Source organism: Corvus hawaiiensis, chromosome 29 (genome assembly GCF_020740725.1).
Source record: "Corvus hawaiiensis isolate bCorHaw1 chromosome 29, bCorHaw1.pri.cur, whole genome shotgun sequence".
Classification (NCBI taxonomy): Eukaryota; Metazoa; Chordata; class Aves; order Passeriformes; family Corvidae; genus Corvus; species Corvus hawaiiensis.
Window position 1 is genome coordinate 2,210,471 of NC_063241.1, and position 21,633 is coordinate 2,232,103.

The following is a 21,633-nucleotide window of genomic DNA, read 5'->3' on the forward strand; positions in this document are numbered from 1 at the left end:
GGGGAGCCCTAAAATGGACACGGGACCCCCAAAATGGACACGGGGAGCCCCAAAATGGACACGGGGAGCCCTAAAATGGACACGGGGAGCCCCGAAATGGACACGGGGAGCCCTAAAATGGACACGAGACCCCCGAAATGGACACGGGGAGCCCCGAAATGGACACGGGAGCCCTAAAATGGACACGGGGAGCCCCGAAATGGACACGGGGAGCCCTGAAATGGACACGGGGAGCCCCGAAATGGACACGAGACCCCCCAAATGGACACGGGGAGCCCTGAAATGGACACGGGGAGCCCCAAAATGGACACGGGGACCCCTGAAATGGACACGGGGAGCCCCAAAATGGACACAGGGACCCCCAAAATGGACACGGGGAGCCCTGAAATGGACATGGGACCCCCGAAATGGACACGGGGAGCCCTAAAATGGACACGGGAAGCCCCAAAATGGTCACGGGGAGCCCCAAAATGAACACGGGGAGCCCTAAAATTGACACGGGGAGCCCAAAATGGACACGGGACCCCCAAAATGGACACGGGGAGCCCCCAAAATGGACACAGGGAGCCCCAAAATGGACACGGGGAGCCCTAAAATGGACACGGGGAGCCCTGAAATGGACACGAGACCCCCGAAATGGACACGGGGAGCCCTAAAATGGACACGGGGAGCCCCCAAATGGACACGGGGAGCCCCAGAATGGACACGGGATCCCCGAAATGGACACGGGGAGCCCTAAAATGGACACGGGGAGCCCCGAAATGGACACGGGGAGCCCCAAAATGGACACGGGGACCCCTGAGGACGTGGGGACCCCCGGGATGGATTTGAGGACCCTCTGGGATGGATTTGGGGACCCCCGGGATGGATTTGGGGACCCCCCAAGCCCCCCCAGATGGACACGAGGGAACTCCCCAGGACAAACCTGGGGACTCGCAGGACACCCGTGGGGGTCAGGGGGGGCACAGGGTGGGCAAGGGGACCCCCAAAATGGACACGGGGAGCCCTAAAATGGACACGGGACCCCCAAAATGGACACGGGGAGCCCCAAAATGGACACGAGGAGCCCCGAAATGGACACGGGGAGCCCCAAAATGGACACGGGACACCCAAAATGGACACGGGGAGCCCTGAAATGGACACGGGGAGCCCCAAAATGGACACGGGGAGCCCTAAAATGGACACGGGACCCCCGAAATGGACACGGGGAGCCCTAAAATGGACACGGGGAGCCCCGAAATGGACACGGGGAGCCCCGAAATGGACACGAGACCCCCCAAATGCACACGGGGAGCCCTAAAATGGACACGGGGACCCCCAAAATGGACACGGGGAGCCCTAAAATGGACACGGGGAGCCCCCAAATGGACACGGGGAGCCCCAGAATGGACACGGGGAGCCCCAAAATGGACACGGGATCCCCGAAATGGACACGGGGAGCCCTAAAATGGACACGGGGACCCCCAAACTGGACACGGGGAGCCCGCGGCTGCCACTGCTGGGGCTGGGACGGACACGGGGCGCTCCGGGACCCCCCGGGCTCCGGGACTCCCCGGGCTCCTGGGGACCCCCGGGCGGGTCAGATGCGGATCCGCCCGTCCCGGAGCCGCTCCCAGCGCTCGGGGTCCAGCGGGACGAACGCTCGGGCGGCCTCGTCCAGCACGAAGAGCGGCCCCGCCACGCGCGCGGGGGTCGCAGCCGTCCCGCGCCAGCCGCACCTTCTGCTGCTTGAACGTCTCCGTCATCTCCAGCCGCTCCTGGGGGCAGCGGCGCCGTTGGGGACCCACCACGGACACCCCCGGACCCTCCCCGGACACCCCCGAGCATCCCCGGATCCTCCCCAGACCCCACCCAGATCCCTCCCGGACCCGCACCGGACACCCCCGGACCCTCCCCGGACACCCCCGAGCACCCCCGGACACCCACCGGACACCCACCGGACACCTCCGAGCACCCCCCCAGACACCCCCGGACCCTCCCCGGACACCCCCGAGCATCCCCGGATCCTCCCCGGACCCCACCCGGATCCCTCCCGGACCCGCACCAGACACCCCCGGCCACCCCGCACCCCCCCTGGACATCCCCGAACACCCCCCGTACCCCCCCGTACCCCACCCGGACCCCCCCTGGACACCCCCGAGCACCCTCCGGACACGCCCGAGCACCCCTCAGACACCCCCGAGCACCCTCCAGACACCTCCGAGCATCCCCGAATCCCTCCCGGATCCCCCCCGGACACCCCCGGGCACCACCCGGGACCCCCGGACCTCCCCCGGACACCCCTGAGCACCCCCGGATCCCCCCCGAACACCCCCCGGACATCCCCGAGCACCACCCAGGACCCCTGAACCCTCCCCGGACACCCCTGAGCATCCCCAGATCCCCCCCGGGCCCCCCCTGGACACCCCCGAGCACCACCCAGGACCCCTGAACCCTCCCCGGACACCCCTGAGCACCCCCGGATCCCCCCCGGGGCCCCCCCTGGACACCCCCGAGCACCCTCCGGACACCCCCGAGCACCCCCGAATCCCTCCCGGACCCCCGCCCCCGGACACCCCCGAACACCCCCGAGCACCACCCGGGACCCCCGGACCTCCCCCGGACACCCCCCGGACACCCCTGAGCACCCTCGGATCCCCCCCGGACACCCCCCGGACATCCCCGAGCACCACCCAGGACCCCTGGACCCTCCCCGGACACTCCGAGCACCCCCGGATCCCCCCCGGACCCCACCCGGATCCCTCCCGGACCCTCCCCGGACACCCTCTCGCACCCCCCGGGACCCCCGGACCCCCCGGTACCTGCAGGCGGAGGAAGCGGGGCCGCGCGTAGGGCGGCAGGAGCTGCTCCAGGTGCCGGTAGAGGCCGGGACCGTCCAGGGAGCGGCCGGGCCGCAGAACGAGCGCGGCCATCCCGGCACGGCCCTCGTGGCCTGCGGGCGAGGGGACACTTGGGGGGCACCGCGGGGGCGTGAGGGGGGGGGCCCCGGGAGGCGGTGCCGGGGGCGGCGGTACCTGGGACGGTGACACCGTAAACGGTGGCTTCCTGCAGGGACTCCTGGGCCAGCAGCGCCTCGGCCACTTCCGTGGTGGCCACGTTCTCGCCTTTCCACCTGGGAGGGGACGGGGGTGAGACCCTCCCCAAATGTTTAACGGGGACGAGTCTCTCCTGAACATTTAATGGGGCCGAGCCCCCCCGGCGATGCAGGGAGGGGGGCTGGGGGTCCCGCGCTGTTCCCGCAAGCCAGGCTGGGGCTGAGGGGTGCCCCCCATGCTGGGGGGGGGGGCTCTGGCACCTGAAGGTGTCCCCGGTGCGGTCCCGGAACCGCACGAACTGTTCCTCGTCCTGCTCCACCAGGTCCCCGGTGTTGAAGAACTCGTCCCCCTCGGCGAAGACCCCGCGGAGCAGCTTCTGCTCCGACAGCTCCCGGCTGCCGGCATAGCCCAGGAAGGGGCTCCGGGGGGTCACGGGGGCGATCAGCAACCCCGTCTCACCTGCGGGGGTGGGGACGGTGACGGGGGCACCCCGGGCACCCCCCCGGGAGCCACCCCGTGCCCGCTCCTCACCCGTCCGGGCGCGGATGCAGCGTCCGGCCTCGTCCCGCTCCGGTGCTCCGGCCACGACGTCGTAACGAATGACCTCAAAGGGCGAGAAGAGCTGGGGAGAGAGGCCGGGCAGGGGTCAGCGCCCAGGGCGGGCGTTTGGGGTACAGACCCCCCCCCCCTCCCGGTCCCCAAACCTTGTAGATGAAGCTGCAGCGCCCCACGGCCCCCGGGGTCCCGGTGTAGTTGAAGAGGGTGACGTTGCCCTCGCTCATCCCGTAGGTCTCCACGATGCGCACGGGCCCGAAGCGCTGCTGGAAGCTCCGCCAGACGTCGGGGCGGAGGCCGCTGCCCACCGCCAGCCTCAGCCCGTGCTGCCGCTCCCCGGGGCGCTGCGGGGCCACTGTCAGCTCCGGGGGTGCCCCCCGGGACCCCCTTTCCCCAGCGCCCTGCCCTGACCTGGGGCTGGTTCACCAGGTACCGGCACAGCTCCCCGATGTACTGGAAGACGGTGACGCCCTCGGCGCGGCAGTCGTCCCAGAACTGGCTGGCGGAGAACTTCTCCTTCAGCACGCACGTGGCCCCTGCGGGACAGAGAGGGGGGATCAGCCCCCGAAACATCCCCGGACCCCCCCCCCCCCCAAGGGCCCCGGCCCCGCTCACCGATGCCGATGCAGCCGATGATGCCCAGGAGGGACCCGGCCATGTGGTAGAGCGGCAGTGCCAGGTACACGACGTCCCGGCTGGAGGCTCCCACCAGCTCGTAGAAGCTCAGGCACATGATGGATTTGAGGTGGGACACGCGGGCGGCTTTGGGGAGCCCTGGAAGGGGAGAACAGAGCTGAGTCCCCCACGCTCACCCAGAACCCCCCCGGCCCTGGCCCCGGCCCCACCGGTGGTGCCCGAGGTGAAGATGTAGAGGCAGGTGTCGTTCATGTCCTCAGGCTCCCACACGTCCTCGGGCTCCAGCTCCTCGGAGGCCGCGTCCAGCAGCTCCTGCAGCGCCACGACGCCGGGCGGGTACGGCCCCGCTCCCAGCACCCACACGGCCACCCCGTCCTCCCGCAGGCTGGGCAGGAGCGGCTCCACCGACCCGAACAGGTCTGGGGGCACAGCACCGTGTGGGGACCACCCCGCTGGTCCCCTCCATCCACCCCCGGTGCCCCGCGTGCCACCCACCCCTTGTCCCCCTCGCTCCCACCGCGTTCCTCATTATCCCCCTGATCCCACTCCAGCTCCCGGTCCTCTCATCCCCCGGCCCCGGTCCCACCTCTGTCCCCGTTACAGCCCGGGATGTTCCCACTCCGCGCTCCCCATTAACCCCCCCGGTCGCCCCCGTTTCCCCGGTCCCCTCCCGTTCTCCCCGGTGTCCCCCCCGTTACCCCCCAGCCCCCGAAAGCTCCCCGGTCCCCCTCGGCCCTTTCCCCCCGCATTCCCCGCTCCCCTCCCGGTGTCCCCCCGGTGTCCCCCCCCGCTCTCACCGTCCGCCACCAGCAGCGCCCGCGCCCCGCAGCCGCGCAGGCAGTGCCGGAGCCCCGCGGGGCGCAGCGCCGTGCCCAGGAAGGCCGGGCGGGCCCCGAGCGCCGCCAGCCCGAACCAGCCCCACACGAAGCGGGGCTCGTTGCCCACCAGCAGCCCCACGGTGTCCCCGGGCCCGCGGCGGGGCCCGCAGCGCCCGCAGCGCGTTCGCCACCCGCGCCACGCTCCGCGCCGCCCGCCCGAGCGGCTCCGCGCCCGCCCGGCCCCGCAGGAACGGCCGCGCCGGGGCCGCCCGGGCCGCGCGCAGGAACCGGGAGGCCACGCTCCCCCCGGGGCCGCGCCGCGCCCGCCGCCGGCACCGCAGCGCCCGCAGCGCGAACGCCAGGTCGGCCCAGAGGTGCGGCCGCAGCCGCCGCTGCAGCGCCAGCAGCGCCCCCAGAGCCCCCAGAGCCCCCAGAGCCAGCGGCCCCCCCAGGAGCCCCCCCAGGAGCCCCAGAGCCCCCAGACCCAGCGCCCCCAGCGCCGCCGCCAGCGCCATGGCCCGCGCCCGCCTCGACGGGGCGGGGCGGACACGCCCACCTTGGCCACGCCCCCCTCCGACCGCGCCCACTTTGGCCACGCCCCCTGGCCCCCCCCAACACCCTCTGCCAAGCCCCGCCACGGCCCCCCCACGCCGCCCCTGTCCCCCCGACGTCCCCCCTGTCCCTCCCACGCCGCCCCTGTCCCCCCCTGTCCCCCCCCAGTCACCCCTGTCCCCCCACGCCGCCTCCGTCCCCCCAGTCCCCTCCTCATCGCCCCTGCCCCCTCCCCCACGTCCCCCCCTGCCCCCCCCACGTCCCCCCCTGTCCCTCCCACGCCGCTCCTGTCCCCCCACGTCCCCCTTGTGTCCTCCACGCCACCCCCGTCCCCCCAGTCCCCTCCCCATCGCCCCTGTCCCCCCCCAGTCCCCCCCTGCCCCGCCCCACGCCGCCCCTGTCCCCCCCAGTCACCCCTGTCCCCCCACGCCACCCCCGTCCCCCCAGTCCCCTCCCCATCGCCCCTGTGTCCCCCCACGTCCCCCCTGCCCCCCCCACGCCGCCCCTCTCCCCCCCACGTCGCCCCCGTCCCCCCATGTCCCCCCACGTCCCCCCAGTCCCCTCCCCATCGCCCCTGTGTCCCCCCACGTCCCCCCTGCCCCCCCCCACGTCGCCCCCGTCCCCACCCCCCCCTGTCCCCAGCCCCTCCTCTACCCCCCGCCCCGCGATGCGCCCCCCGCCCCTGCCCTGTCCCCTCTCCCTGTCCCCCCCTCCCCATCCCCTTTCCGTGTCCCCCCCCTCCCCGTCCCCTCTCCCTGTCCCCCCCTCCCCGTCCCCGTCCGTGGCCTCCCCTCCCGCTCCCTCCCTGTCCCAGATTCCCGTGCCCCGGGGGGGTCTGGCAGTGCCACCGTCCCGGGGGAGCCACGTGCCCCGGCCGGGCCACACCGGGAACGGGGGACGGGGGGGGGGGACACGGCTTCGGCCCCCCCGCCCCCCCACCCCCGGCACAAATCGGGGCCGTTTGGTAAAAAACAGGAAGGTTTTTATTGCTGCTTTCCTTAAAAACGCTTAAAAACGCTGAGGGAGCCGCGGGGGTGGGGCCAGGACCCCCCAAATCCCCCCCACCCCCTCCAAGGACCCCCAGGGGGCTGCGGGGGGGGTGGGGGGGGGCCGGGGCCGCTTTCCCGGGGGGCAGGACCCCCCCCTCCCCTCCCCAAATCATCCTGGAGCAGCCATCGGGTTCCACCCTTTATTTACATTTCTATGGGAAAATGGGGGCTGGGGGTGTCCCCCCCCTCCCCGTCCCCTCGGGGGGACCCCACCCACACCGGGGGGGGGGTCCTGGGAGGGGGGCGGAGGGGGGGACACCGCGACCCCTCCCCACATGGCTGAGAAGGGGAGGGGTCACCGATGCCGGGGATTTGCCGGCACCGGTTTGGGGGAGCTCCCGTGGGGGTGGGGTCCCCATTTTGGGGGGTGGGGGAGAGGGTATTGGGGGGGGGGGGGTCCTGGCCCTCAGTCACTGTCCGAGCCCACGGCCGAGGAGCCTTTCCTTTTCCTCTTGGCCGGTTTGGGTTTGGTGTCCTCTTCCTCCTGCAGGGACAGGGACAGGGGGTCAGCGGGGTTTTGGGGAGCCCGGGAGGGGTCTCGGGGGGGCTCTCAGGGCTCGGGGGGGGGGGCACTCAGGGGGCTCTCAGGGCTCAGGGGGGGCTCTCAGGGCTCGGGGGGGGGGCACTCAGGGGGCTCTCAGGGCTCAGGGGGTGCTCTCAGGGCTCAGGGGGGGCTCTCAGGGCTCGGGGGGGGGCACTCAGGGGGCTCTCAGGGCTCTCAGGGCTTGGGGGGGGGCACTCAGGGGGCTCTCAGGGCTCAGGGGTGCTCTCAGGGCTCGGGGGGGGCTCTCAGGGCTCAGGGGGGGCTCTCAGGGGGGACTCTCAGGGCTCGGGGGGGCTCTCAGGGCTCGGGGGGGGCACTCAGGGGGCTCTCAGGGCTCAGGGGGGGCTCTCAGGGCTCGGGGGGGGGCACTCAGGGGGCTCTCAGGGCTCTCAGGGCTCGGGGGGGGGCACTCAGGGGGCTCTCAGGGCTCAGGGGGTGCTCTCAGGGCTCGGGGGGGGCTCTCAGGGCTCAGGGGGGGCTCTCAGGGGGGACTCTCAGGGCTCGGGGGGCTCTCAGGGCTCGGGGTGGGCTCTCAGGGCTCGGGGGGGGCTCTCAGGGGGGACTCTCAGGGCTCGGGGGGGCTCTCAGGGCTCGGGGGGGGCACTCAGGGGGCTCTCAGGGCTCAGGGGGGGCTCTCAGGGCTCGGGGGGGGGCACTCAGGGGGCTCTCAGGGCTCAGGGGGTGCTCTCAGGGCTCGGGGGGGGGCTCTCAGGGCTCAGGGGGGGCTCTCAGGGGGGACTCTCAGGGCTCGGGGGGGCTCTCAGGGCTCGGGGTGGGCTCTCAGAGCTCAGGGGGGGCTCTCAGGGCTCAGGGGGGGCTCTCAGGGGGGACTCTCAGGGCTCGGGGGGCTCTCAGGGCTCGGGGTGGGCTCTCAGAGCTCAGGGGGGGCTCTCAGAGCTCAGGGGGGGCTCTCAGGGCTCTCAGGGCTCGGGGGGGGCTCTCAGGGCTCAGGGGGGGCTCTCAGGGGGGACTCTCAGGGCTCGGGGGGGCTCTCAGGGCTCTCAGGGCTCGGGGGGGGCTCTCAGGGCTCGGGGGGGCTCTCAGGGCTCTCAGGGCTCGGGGGGGGCTCTCAGGGCTCAGGGGGGGCTCTCAGGGGGGACTCTCAGGGCTCGGGGGGGCTCTCAGGGCTCGGGGTGGGCTCTCAGAGCTCAGGGGGGGCTCTCAGAGCTCAGGGGGGGCTCTCAGGGCTCTCAGGGCTCGGGGGGACTCTCAGAGCTCAGGGGGGGCTCTCAGGGCTCTCAGGGTTCAGGGGGGGCTCTCAGGGCTCGGGGTGGGCTCTCAGGGGGCTCTCAGGGGACTCTCAGGGCTCGGGGGGGGCTCTCAGGGCTCAGGGGGGGCTCTCAGGGGGCTCTCAGGGCTCGGGGTGGGCTCTCAGGGCTCGGGGGGCTCTCAGGGGGCTCTCACCGAGGCGCTGCTGGACCCCGACTCCTCCTCGTTGTTGGGGGGCTGCGCCGCGTTCTTGCGGCTGCGGGGGGCTCGACAGGGCCGTGGCTTTCCGGCGGCTCTTGGGGGGTTTGCTGGAGGAATCCTCGTATTCCTCGGCCAGCGAGAAGAGGTCGGAGAACCTGGAGAGGATCGGGGGAAGGGGAAAAGGGGGGGGGGTCAGTGAGGTTTTGGGGTCCCCAGGAGGGGAAGAGAGGCGGAGAGGAAGGGGGGGGGGACTCTCACTTCATCTTGTGGGCCTCGTCACAGCTGGCCTGGACGTGCTGCAGCGCCTGCAGGATCGGGGTCTGGCTGAAAACTGCGGGAATGAGGCGGGAATGAGGCGGGAATGGGGAAAACAGCCCCGATCCCAGATGCCGAGCGGCCCCCCGGGCACCCACAGTTCTGTTTGGTGTTGGTCAGGTTGAGGCGGAGGTTGTCCAGGTGCTCCAGGATCTGCTCCAGGGTCAGCTGGGCCAGTTTGCTGCTGGAGCTGCGCAGGCTGCGGGGCAGAGGCGGCGTCAGGGACGGCGAGAAACGGGCTTGGGATGCCAAAAAATGGGGATGAGAGCCTCAGAAATGGGGGTGGAAGTGCCGAAAATGGGAGTGAGAGACCCAAAAATGGGGATGGGATGCCAAAAATGGGGATGAGAGACTGAAAAATGGGGATGGGATGCCAAAAATGGGGATGAGACCCCCAAAAAATGGGGATGAGACCCCCAAAAAATGGGGATGAGACCCAAATAATGGGGATAAAACCCCAAAAAATGGGGATGAGACACCCAAAAATTGGGCTAAAACCCCCAAATAATGGGGATAAAACCCCCAAAAAATGGGGATGAGACACCCAAAAAATGGGGATGAGACACCCAAAAATGGGGATGAGACACCCAAAAATGGGGATGAGACCCAAATAATGGGGATAAAACCCCCAAAAATGGGGATGAGACGCCCCAAAAATGGGGATAAAACCCACAAAAAATGGGGATAAAACGCCCAAAAAATGGGGATGAGACACCCAAAAATGGGGATGAGACCACACGCAATGAGGATAAAACCTCCAAAAAATGGGGACAAGACCCCAAAAATGAGGATGAGACCCAAATAATGGGGATAAAACCCCCAAAAATGGGGACGAGACCACACACAATGGGGATAAAACCTCCAAAAAATGGGGATAACCCCCCCAAAAATGGGAATGAGACCCCAAAACAATGGGGATAAAACCCCCAAAAATGGGGATGAGACCCTCTAAATGGGGATAAAACCCCCAAAAATGGGAATGAGACCCCAAAAATGAGGATGAGACCCAACTAATGGGGATAAGACACCCAAAAAAATGGGGATAAACCCCCAAAAAATAGGATGAGACCCAAATAATGGGGATAAACCCCCCAAAAATAGGAATGAGACCCCAAAAAAATGGGGATAAAACCCCCAAAAAATAGGAATGAGACCCCAAAAAAAATGGGGATAAAACCCCCAAAAAATAGGATGAGACCCTCTAAATGGGGATAAAACCTCCAAAAATGGGGATGAGACCCTCTAAATGGGGATAAAACCTCCAAAAATGGGGACGAGACCACACACAATGGGGATAAAACCTCCAACAAATGGGGACGAGACCCCAAAAATGAGGATGAGACCCAAATAATGGGGATAAAACCCCCAAAAATGGGGACGAGACCCCAAAAATGGGAATAAAACCTCCAAAAAATGGGGATGAGCCCCCAAAAATGAGGATGAGACCCAAATAATGGGGATAAAACTCCCAAAAACGGGGACGAGACCCCAAAAATGAGGATGAGACCCAAATAATGGGGATAAACCCCCCAAAAACGGGGACGAGACCCCACACAATGGGGATAAAACCTCCAACAAATGGGGATAAACCCCCCCAAAATGGGGATGAGACCCCAAAAAAATGGGGATAAAACCCCCAAAAAATAGGATGAGACCCAAATAATGGGGATAAACCCCCCAAAAATGGGAATGAGACCCCAAAAATGAGGATGAGACCCAAATAATGGGGATAAAACCCCCAAAAACGGGGACGAGACCACACACAATGGGGATAAAACCTCCAAAAAATGGGGATGAGACCCCAAAAATGAGGATGAGACCCAAATAATGGGGATAAGACACCCAAGAAAATGGGGATAAAACCCCCAAAAAATAGGATGAGACCCTCTAAATGGGGATAAAACCTCCAAAAATGGGGACGAGACCACACACAATGGGGATAAAACCTCCAACAAATGGGGACGAGACCCCAAAAATGAGGATGAGACCCAAATAATGGGGATAAAACCCCCAAAAACGGGGACGAGACCACACACAATGGGGATAAAACCTCCAACAAATGGGGATAAACCCCCCCCAAAAATGGGGATGAGACCTCCAAAACCTGGGGATGAGCCCCCCAGAAACGGGGAGGAGCCAGGGTGGGAATTGCCGGGAAGCAGGGAGGGAATTGCCGACCTCTGGCGCTTGCGGGGCAGGCTGTTGTTCTTGATGAGCAGGGCCTTGATGTGCTCGCCCAGGAGGTCGTCGTGGCGCAGCCCCCAGTGCCGCAGGATGCTGGTGGTGAACTGGTCCTCGGGGTGGCACGGCCGGCTCAGCACCATCTTCACCATCTCCTCGCTGGGCCTGCGGGAAAGCGGGAATGGGGAAGGGCGGGAGAGTCCCACTGGGAATTTGGGGGATGGTGGGAGAACCCCCCCCGTGGGAATGGGGAATGAGAATCCCCCTGGGAATGGGGAATGGTGGGAGAACCCCCCCGGGAATTTGGGAATGGTGGGAGAACCCCCCTGGGAATGGGGAATGAGAATTCCACTGGGAATGGGGAATGAGAATCCCCCTGGGAATGGGGAATGGCGGGAGAGTCCCACTGGGAATGGGGAAAGAGAATCCCACTGGGAATGGGGAATGAGAATCCCACTGGGAATGGGGAAGGTGGGAGAACCCCCCCGGGAATTTGGGAATGGTGGGAGAACCCCCCTGGGAATGGGGAATGAGAATCCCACTGGGAATGGGGAATGAGAATCCCCCTGGGAATGGGGAATGGCGGGAGAGTCCCACTGGGAATTTGGGAATGGCGGGAGAACCCCCCTGGGAATGGGGAATGAGAATCCCACTGGGAATGGGGAATGAGAATCCCACTGGGAATTTGGGAATGGTGGGAGAACCCCCCAGGGAATGGGGAATGAGAATCCCCCTGGAATTTGGGAATGGTGGGAGAATCCCCCCCTGGAATGGGGAATGAGAATCCCCTGGGAATAGGGAAGGGCGGGAGAACCCCCCTGGGAATGGGGAATGGCGGGAGAGTCCCACTGGGAATTTGGGAATGGCGGGAGAACCCCCCTGGGAATGGGGAATGAGAATCCCACTGGGAATGGGGAATGAGAATCCCACTGGGAATTTGGGAATGGTGGGAGAACCCCCCAGGGAATGGGGAATGAGAATCCCCCTGGAATTTGGGAATGGTGGGAGAATCCCCCCCTGGAATGGGGAATGAGAATCCCCTGGGAATAGGGAAGGGCGGGAGAACCCCCCGGGAATGGGGAACGAGAATCCCCCCCTGGAATTTGGGAATGGCGGGAGAATCCCCTGGGAATGGGGAATGGAGGGAGAATCCCCCTGGAATGGGGAATGAGAACCCCCCGGGGAATGGGGAAGGGCAGGAGAACCCCCCCGGGGAATGGGGAATGAGAACCCCCCTGGAATTTGGGAACAGCAGGAGAATCCCCCCTGGAATTTGGGAACGGCGTGAGAATCCCCCTCGGTGCCCTCCGGAGTTGCCCCCATCTGGGATTCCAGGCACTGCCCCAGCATCCCAGCGCATCCCAGCGCATCCCAGTACATCCCAGCGCATCCCAGTGCATCCCAGTACATCCTAGCGCATCCCAGCTCCCATGGAGACACAGGGACAGTCCCGGTGGGCCCAACAAACCTCATCGGTGCCCCCCAGACCATTCCAGAACCCCTCTAGACCCCCTCAATGCCCCCCCAAATCCAGGATTCCAAGGCACCAGCAGGGATTCCCAGAATCCCAGCACATCCCCATTCCCACGGGGACATTCCCAGGGTCCCCCCCCCCAGCACTCACTTTTCCCTGCGGAGCTGCAGCAGGAGGCAGGACAGGGCCTCGGGATGCTCTGGAAGGGGGGAAGGAGAGGCTGAGCGGGGCTGGGGGCCGGGAATATTCCCCCCCTCGGGAATGTCCCCGTCGGGAATGTCCCCGTCGGGAATGCCGCTCACCCTTGTACTTGAGGTGCTGCAGGATGGGGATGATGGTCTCCAGCGGGATGTTGTGCGCCAGGAAGAGCTGCCAGGTGCAGTACTGCTCAAAGGTCTCCCAGTCCAGGCTCTGAACTGGGATGGGAGCGCGGAGTGGGGATGGGAATAGCGGAGACAACCGGGATAACGGGGGTGGGGAACGGGGATAACGGGGATAACAGGGATAACAGGGATAACGGGGACAACCGGGATAACGGGGGTGGGGAACGGGGATAACGGGGACAGTGGGGACACACGGGATAACAGGGGTGGGGAATGGGGATAACGGGGATAACAGGGATAACGGGGATAACAGGGATAACAGGGACAGCGGGGACAACCGGGATAATGGGGGTGGGGAACGGGGATAACGGGGATAACAGGGACAGTGGGGGCAAATGGGATAACGGGGGTGGATAATGGGGCAACAGGGACAGTGGGGACCAGGGGGATAACGGGGACGGGGAACGGGGACAGGGAACGGGGAACGGGGAACGGGGACAGGGAACGGGGATGGGGAACGGGGATAACAGGGACAGTGGGGACAAACAGGATAACAGGAGTGGATAATGGGGCAACAGGGATAACAGGGACAGCGGGGACCAGGGGGATAACGGGGATGGGGAACGGGGATGGGGAACGGGGATGGGGAACGGGGACGGGGAACGGGGACGGGGAACGGGGACGGGGAACGGGGAGAACGGGGATAACAAGGACAGTGGGGACAAACAGGATAACGGGGGTGGATAATGGGGATGGGGAACAGGGATAACAGGGATAACAGGGACAGTGGGGACACACGGGATAATGGGGGTGAGGAACGGGGATGGATAACGGGGATGGGGAATGGGGATGGGGAAAGGGATAAAAGGGACAGCAGGGGCAAATGGGATAACAGGTGGATAACAGGGACAGGGGGATAACAGGGATGGGGAACAGGGATGGGGAATGGGGATGGAGAACAGAGACAACGGGGATAACAGGGACAGTGGGGACAAACAGGATAAAGGGGGGTGGATAACGGGGACAACGGGGACAGCGGGGACCAGGGGGATAACGGGGATGGGGAACGGGGATAGGGAACGGGGATAACAGGGATAACAGGGATAACAGGGATAACAGGGACAGTGGGGACAGCGGGGACAGGGGGGACAAATGGGTTAATGGGGGTGGATTAACGGGGATGGGGAACGGGCATAACCGGGATAACAGGGACAGTGGGGACAAACAGGATAAAGGGGGTGGATAACGGGGACAATGGGGACCAGGAGGGTAACAGGGATGGAGAACGGGGATGGGGAACAGGGATGGGGAACAAGGACAAGAGAGATGACAAGAGGGCCAAGGGGGACAACAAGGATAACCGGAATAATGGGAACAACAAGGATAACAGGGATGGAGGACAGGGCCAATGGGGATAACAGGGATCTGTCTCAGCCCCTTGCTGAGCTCTGGGCACTCCCAAACCTGCCTGGGGTCCCCCCATCCCTCTGGGCACTGGGAATGGGGACGGAGCCCTGTCCCGGGAAAGGGCTGCGGGGACAGAGTTAACGAGGCTCCTTAATTAACGGGCTTATCCCAAAGCTGGATCAGGGAGAGCGGGATTTGTTCTGGGAACACCGAGGGACCCCACGGAGAGGCCGCGGAGCTGGGGCCGATTTTGGGATTTTCCGGGCTCATTCCCTGCCTGGCACCGCGGGAGCTCCCGGGAATCCCAGTCGGTGGAAGCACGGGAGCGCAGCGGGCACGGGGATAAACCCCACAATCCGGCTTGGGGCCGTGAGCCTTTAATGCCCGCAGGAAATCCAGCCCTCGGGATACCACGGGATGGGCAGATCCAGGGATCCCCCTCTGGACACGGCTGGGAAGGGCCAGGCCGGGGTTTGGGGCAAGGGAGAAGGGGGCAGCCCGGGAATTGCGGTGCCCAATTCCCGGGAACGGCGCTCACTGAGGATGTTGAGCACGGAATCCTTGCGGAACATGACGAGGTTTCCCATCATCACGTGGCACACGAGCTCCTGGAGCTGGGGGAGAACAGGGAAGGGGGTCAGGGGGGTGGGATCCGGCGGGAAAGGCACCAGGAGCATCCCTGGGATCCCTGGCATGGGAGCTGGGGGGGCTCCCCACACACAGAGCCCACTCCGGCTCTCATCCTCCTTTTCCCTGCTCCCCTGGATCCTCTGGATCCATGCTTCTGGTTCTCCTTCCTCCCTGCTCCTCTGGATCCCTACTCCTCATCCTCTGGATCCTCTGGATCCCTGCTCGTGGTCCTCCTTCCTCCCTGCTCCTCTGGATCCCTACTCCTCATCCTCTGGATCTCTGCTCCTGGTTCTCCTTCCTCCCTGCTCCTCTGGATCCCTACTCATCCTCTGGATCCTCTGGATCTCTGCTCCTGGTTCTCCTTCCTCCCTGCTCCTCTGGATCCCTACTCCTCTGGATCCTCTGGATCTCTGCTCCTGGTTCTCCTTCCTCCCTGCTCCTCTGGATCCCTACTCCTCATCCTCTGGATCCTCTGGATCCCTGCTCGTGGTTCTCCTTCCTCCCTGCTCCTCTGGATCCCTACTCCTCATCCTCTGGATCCTCTGGATCTCTGCTCCTGGTTCTCCTTCCTCCCTGCTCCTCTGGATCCCTACTCCTCATCCTCTGGATCCCTGCTCGTGGTCCTCCTTCCTCCCTGCTCCTCTGGATCCCTACTCCTCATCCTCTGGATCCCTGCTCCTGGTTCTCCTTCCTCCCTGCTCCTCTTCATCGCCTGGATCCCAGCTCGTCATCCTCCTTCTTTCCAGCTCTTCAATCCCTGGATCCCTGCTCCTCGTGCCCTGGATCCTCTGGATCCCTGCTCCTCTGGATCTCACGGGATCCTCTGGATCCAGCCCCCCCAGAGCCCCACAGGGAAGCTCTTGGAGAAGCCCAGGAAGGCCCCAAGGAACGGCAGGAGGGAGGGGAAGGAAAACGCTCCGGGAAGCACCGACCCTTTGGATTTCGGCACATCCGGGCTCAGACCTCCCCCACCCCCGCCTCCCACCCCAAGGAAAACCCGCTGGCGCAGCATTCCCGGCCCGGGAAGGGCAGGATTCCCGGGAATGCTGCGGGGCCAGGGGTTATCGGCACATCCCACTGCAGACCCCGCTCCAGACGCACAACCCCGGAGCCGGCGGCATTCCAGAGGTGCCCCCGGCATTCCAGAGGTGCCCCCGCACCCCCCCCCCCCCGTGGCTATTTTTGGGTTCTCATGGCAACTCCGGAGCGGGAAAAATTCCTGCCAGGAGCGTCCGCAGGCCGGGCAGAACCAGCGGGGTTCCAGGGCAAGGGGCTCATTAGGGATAATTAGCATTGATTGCCCGGGAAATCGCTCTCCAGGAGATCCCTTGGAAGCGGCAGCAGCTTGGGATCAACCTTTGGACACTGCAGGAGAGCCCCGGAGCTTTTGGGGCTCGCTCCAGCCGGGATTAAGGAATTGGAGCCCACGGATGGCTCGTTTTGGGGTTAAATCTGCCGGGAATGGCGCAGAAGGGTCGGGAAGGAACCGCTCCCAGCCGGATCCCCCCGCACCTGGAAGGAGTCGATGACGGCCACGATCATGTTCAGCAGCTCCCCGCTCCGCAGGGTCTCGTCCGGGAACTGGGGAGGAACAAAATCCAGGGGGATTGAGGGAAGGACACAGGGGAGAGGTCTCCCAAAACTCTGACCCCCATGGAAAAGCTCCGATCCCCACGGAAAAGCTCCTGAGGGCCCAGCACGGCAGCTCCGACAGTGGGGGGCAGCCGTCAGCCAGCCCGGGGCCCCTGGAACTCCCTGTTTTCCCTCTGGCTCTGCTCCCCGTTCCAGGGCCTCGCACGGAAACAAGAAATCCATCACCCGCGGGAGCCAAGGGCCGGGAACGGCGGCGGCAGGCGGGAACGGCAGCTCCGAGGGAGCGGGATGTGCCGATCCCGGGATTCGGGGTCACCGTGGGGAACGGGCTGACCCCACCCTGGGATGGATCCCAAGGACGGGGAGGGATCCAGCTGCTGCTCTGAGCCAGGATCCTGCTGCACATTCCATGGATGCGAGGTTTCCTCCCTTGCCAGGCTGTGCCCCATTCCCACAGAATTCCCTCCTTAGGAACGGGGCAGAGCTGTTCCAGCTGATCCAGGCATGAAGGAGGAGCAGGGCCAGCTCCTTCCTCCCGGGAATGGGAAGCGAGCACGCACAGAGAGAGGTTTTGGGATTCACGGCTTCTCCGCTGTGGTGCACCCGGGATGGAGCTCGGGACACACCGGGATGGAGCTCGGGACACACCCGGGAATGGGGCTCGGGACACACCCGGGATGGAGCTCAGGACACACCCGGGAATGGAGCTCGGGACACACCGGGAATGGAGCTCGGGACACACCCGGGGATGGAGCTCGGGACACACCCGGGATGAAGCTCAGGACACACCGGGAATGGGGCTCGGGACACACACGGGGATGGAGCTCGGGACACACCCGGGATGAAGCTCAGGACACACCGGGAATGGGGTTCGGGACACACACGGGGATGGAGCTCGGGACACACCGGGATGGAGCTCGGGACACACCGGGAATGGAGCTCGGGACACACCCGGGATGGAGCTCGGGACACACCCGGGAATGGGGCTCGGGACACACCCGGGAATGGAGCTCGGGACACACCGGGAATGGGGCTCGGGACACACCCGGGAATGGAGCTCGGGACACACCAGGATGGAGCTCGGGACACACCCGGGAATGGAGCTCGGGACACACCCGGGAATGGAGCTCGGGACACACCAGGATGGAGCTCGGGACACACCCGGGATGGAACTCGGGACACACACGGGGATGGAGCTCGGGACACACCAGGATGGAGCTCGGGACACACCCGGGAATGGAGCTCGGGACACACCCGGGAATGAGGCTCGGGACACACCAGGATGGAGCTCGGGACACACCCGGGATGGAACTCGGGACACACACGGGGATGGAGCTCGGGACACACTGGGAATGGAGCTCAGGACACACCCGGGACGAAGCTTGGGACACACCCGGGAATGGAGCTCGGGACACACCCGGGAATGGGGCTCGGGACACACCCGGGAATGGAGCTCGGGACACACCCGGGAATGGGGCTCAGGACACACCAGGATGGAGCTCGGGACACACCCGGGATGGAACTCGGGACACACACGGGGATGGAGCTCGGGACACACCCGGGACGAAGCTTGGGACACACCCGGGAATGGAGCTCGGGACACACCCGGGATGGAGCTCGGGACACACCCGGGAATGGAGCTCGGGACACACCCATGCCAGGGACTCAGGGATCCCCGGTGCAGGACCCCGGGCACACCTGGGCACACCTGGGGCTCTCACCTCGGTGCGGACAGCCCCCAGGCACACCTGGGCACACCTGGGCACACGTGGGGCTCTCACCTCGGTGTAGATGGAGGGCGTGAGGAAGCAGAGCAGCCGCACGTCGTCCTCCTGGCACGCCTTCATGTCCATCATCAGGCACGTGTGCAGCTCCCCGAGCTGCGTGGCCTGGGCGAACGACTCGTACAGCCCCATCCTGCCCAGCGCCGCCTTGCTGGGGACACAGCGCAGCTGGCACCGGGCACAGCTGGCACAGCTGGCACAGCTGGCACCCAGCGCACGCCTGGCACAGCTGGCACAGCTGGCACACAGCCGGCACAGCTGGCGCATGGCACACCCGAGCCAGGGCACCCACAGGGACAGGCAGGGGAGGGGAGTGGAGGGGAGGGACATGTGCAGGTGAGAGGAGGTGGAAGGAGAAGTGCCCAGGTGAGATGGAGGTGCCCAGGTGAGAAGGAGGAGTCACAGGAGGGAGGGGCCCAGGTGAGGGTGGGATCCAGGTGAGAAGGAAATGCCCAGGTGAGAAGGAGATGCCCAGGTGAGAAGGAGGTGCCCAGGTGAGAAGGAAATGCCCAGGTGAGAAGGAGGTGCCCAGGTGAGGGCATGGCCCAGGTGAGAGGGAGGAGTCACAGGAGGGAGGGGCCCAGGTGAGGATGGGATTCAGGCGAGATGGAGATGCCCAGGTGAGAAGGAAATGCCCAGGTGAGAAGGAAGTGCCCAGGTGAGAAGGAAGTGCCCAGGTGAGAAGGAAGTGCCCAGGTGAGATGGAGATGCCAGGTGAGGGCAAGACCCAGGCAAGAGGGAGGAATTGCAGGAGGGAGGAGCCCAGGTGAGGGTGGGATCCAGGTGAGATGGAGATACCCAGCTGAGGGCATGGCCCAGGTGAGGAGTCACAGGAGGGTGTGGCTCAGGTGAGGGTGGGATCCAGGTGAGAAGGAGGTGCCCAGGTGAGAAGGAGGAGTCACAGGAGGGCGTGGCCCAGCTGAGGGCGGTACCGGGGGCGAGGGCGTGGCCCTGGGGCTCACCTGGCCCGCAGGTAGTAGAGCAGGTGGTAGCCGATCTTGGGCTGCTTCTGGTAGAGCTCGGAGAGCAGGTCCAGCAGCAGCGAGAAGCCGCTGTTGTCCTCCTGCATCTGGCACAGGTTCCTTGGGAAGAGCGGGAATGCCGCCGGGATAACGGCGGGAAGGTCAGCGGGATGACAGGGACGGACACCCTCCCGCTCCCCAAAATCCCACAGAAACCCCTCGTTTCCCACTAGAAGTAGGGCAGAGGGAAGCAAGAAACTGCTTGGGATTTTGGGATCAGCGCTGGGATGTGCGGGATTGAGCAAACGAGGCTGGAATTCCCAAGGATTTGGGAAGGGACGTACCGGAATATCAAGTAAAGGGGCTTCCCCACGGACTCCTCCAGGGACCTGCGGGACAGACGGACACTCTGAGCTCCTGGGGCACCCACGCTCCGGGTTTTCCCAGGAAAGGCTTGGGATAAGCCCTGGATCCCACCCTGGATCCCACCAGCTGCTGGGGAGGCAGGAATATCCTGCAGCAGCTCTGGCTCCAAGGAAAACCTGGAGAAAGGCTGAGCCCAGCAGAGGAGCTTCCCAGGGAAGCCACATCCAAAACTGGGAATATTTCCCTGGGAAAAGCCCAGATCCCGGCGGGAGAGGAGGAGATTCCGAGCCCTTACTCCTCCGTGATCTCCTCCGGCAGAACCTCCCCACGGAAGTGAGCCTTGAACAGCTCCTGCAGGCAGGACGCGAGCACCGAGAGCTGCTCTGAGTCGAAATCCTCCTGGAAAAGGGACGGGAGAAGGGATGGGAGGAGCTCGGAGCCTGCCCGGCACAGGGAAGGGACACGAGAACGGATCCCAGGCTGCTCCGGGGCCTTTTCCAGCACCGGGGATCCCAAATCACTGCCAGGGATCCCAGGATCTTGAGAACAATCCCAGATCTCTGCCAGGGAGCCCAGATCATTCCCAGATCTCTGCCACCAATTCCAGATCATTCCCAGTGATCCCAGATCAGTCCCAGCTATCCCAGATCATTCCCACTGATCCCAGATCTCTGCCAGTGATCCCAGATCATTCCCAGTGATCCCAGATCACTCCCGGTGATGCCAGATCATTCCCAGATCATTCCCAGCAATCCCAGATCGCTCCCACCACTCCCAGATCATTCCCACTGATCCCAGATCATTCCCACCAATTCCAGATCACTCCCAGCAATCCCAGATCATTCCCAGCAATCCCAGATCACTCCCAGCGATCTCAGATCACTCCCAGTGATCCCAGATCATTCCCACCGATCCCAGATCTCTGCTGGGGACATTCAGGCACCGGGAGCAGGGACGGATCCATGGATGGAGCAGCCCAGGCTCCCAATGGATCCCAAAGGGATCCGAGCGTCCCCAGGCTCCCATGTCCCCACTCCCGGTGGGGCAGAGGCGATCCCAGATCCCCAGCCCGGGCTGGATCCCGGCCGCTCCCGGCTCCGTTACCTCCAGGACCTGATCCACGATCTCCTGCATGACCTCGCACTGCGCCTCCGTGTCGCTGCGGCACAACGGGGACGGGAAACCCCGGTTATCCGGGAGAGCAGGGATCGGGAATTCGGGGGGCTCGGGACACGTTCCATGGTTAAATCGGGATATTGAGGGCGCTTAAGAGCCAGGAATTCCATGGAATCACTGAGGGGCAGGAGCTCCCTCGGATGGAGGGAATTCCAAGGGAGCTGGGAATCGAGGGTGGAGGCGAGGCTGGAGAACACTCGGAGATATCCCTGCTCCCTTCTCAATCCCACAGAATTCCTGTTCCTTCCTCAATCCCAAAGAATTCCTGCTTCCGTCCTCAATCCCAGATATCCCTGTTCCTTCCTCAATCCCAGATATCCCTGCTCCTTCCTCAATCCCACAGAATTCCTGCTCCTTCCTCAATCCCGAAGAATTCCCATTCCCTCCTCCATTGCAGATATCCCCGTTCCTTCCTCCATCCCAGATATCCCTGCTCCCTCCTCAATCCCACAGAATTCCCGTTCCCTCCTCAATCCCAGATATCCCTGCTCCTTCCTCAATCCCACAGAATTCCTGCTCCCTCCTCAATCCCACAGAATTCCTGTTCCTTCCTCAATCCCAAAGAATTCCTGCTCCCTCCTCAATCCCAGATATCCCTGCTCCTTCCTCAATCCCAGATATCCCTGCTCCTTCCTCAATCCCACAGAATTCCTGCTCCTTCCTCCATCTCGAAGAATTCCCATTCCCTCCTCAATCCCACAGAATTCCCGTTCCTTCCTCAATCCCAAAGAATTCCCATTCCCTCCTCCATCCCAGATATTCCTGTTCCTTCCTCCATCCCAGATATCCCTGTTCCTTCCTCCATCCCACAGAATTCCTGCTC

General features: G+C 64.8%; 2 protein-coding genes across 2 annotated transcripts in view; both read right to left on the minus strand.

Annotated features, from left to right (window-relative positions):
- Window positions 1-1,498: 1,498 nt before the first annotated feature.
- Window positions 1,499-5,559, minus strand: SLC27A3 (solute carrier family 27 member 3). The gene is given in 12 exon segments (XM_048288422.1): window positions 1,499-1,690; window positions 1,692-1,757; window positions 2,802-2,932; window positions 3,015-3,112; window positions 3,296-3,494; window positions 3,567-3,657; window positions 3,740-3,934; window positions 4,002-4,126; window positions 4,206-4,364; window positions 4,436-4,645; window positions 5,024-5,268; window positions 5,381-5,559. Coding segments are annotated over 12 exon segments (1,809 nt in total). The 3' UTR covers window positions 1,499-1,579.
- Window positions 5,560-6,707: 1,148 nt separating this feature from the next.
- INTS3 (integrator complex subunit 3) overlaps window positions 6,708-21,633 on the minus strand; it is a 39,848-nt gene continuing 24,922 nt past the window's right edge. The window contains 15 exon segments of the mRNA XM_048288931.1: window positions 6,708-7,129; window positions 8,594-8,662; window positions 8,664-8,754; window positions 8,858-8,930; window positions 9,013-9,113; window positions 11,093-11,260; window positions 12,720-12,768; window positions 12,872-12,985; window positions 14,838-14,913; window positions 16,442-16,510; window positions 18,304-18,457; window positions 19,269-19,388; window positions 19,613-19,657; window positions 19,930-20,033; window positions 20,739-20,793. Coding sequence (XP_048144888.1) covers window positions 7,052-7,129; window positions 8,594-8,662; window positions 8,664-8,754; window positions 8,858-8,930; window positions 9,013-9,113; window positions 11,093-11,260; window positions 12,720-12,768; window positions 12,872-12,985; window positions 14,838-14,913; window positions 16,442-16,510; window positions 18,304-18,457; window positions 19,269-19,388; window positions 19,613-19,657; window positions 19,930-20,033; window positions 20,739-20,793 — 1,366 coding nt within the window. The 3' untranslated portion in view covers window positions 6,708-7,051.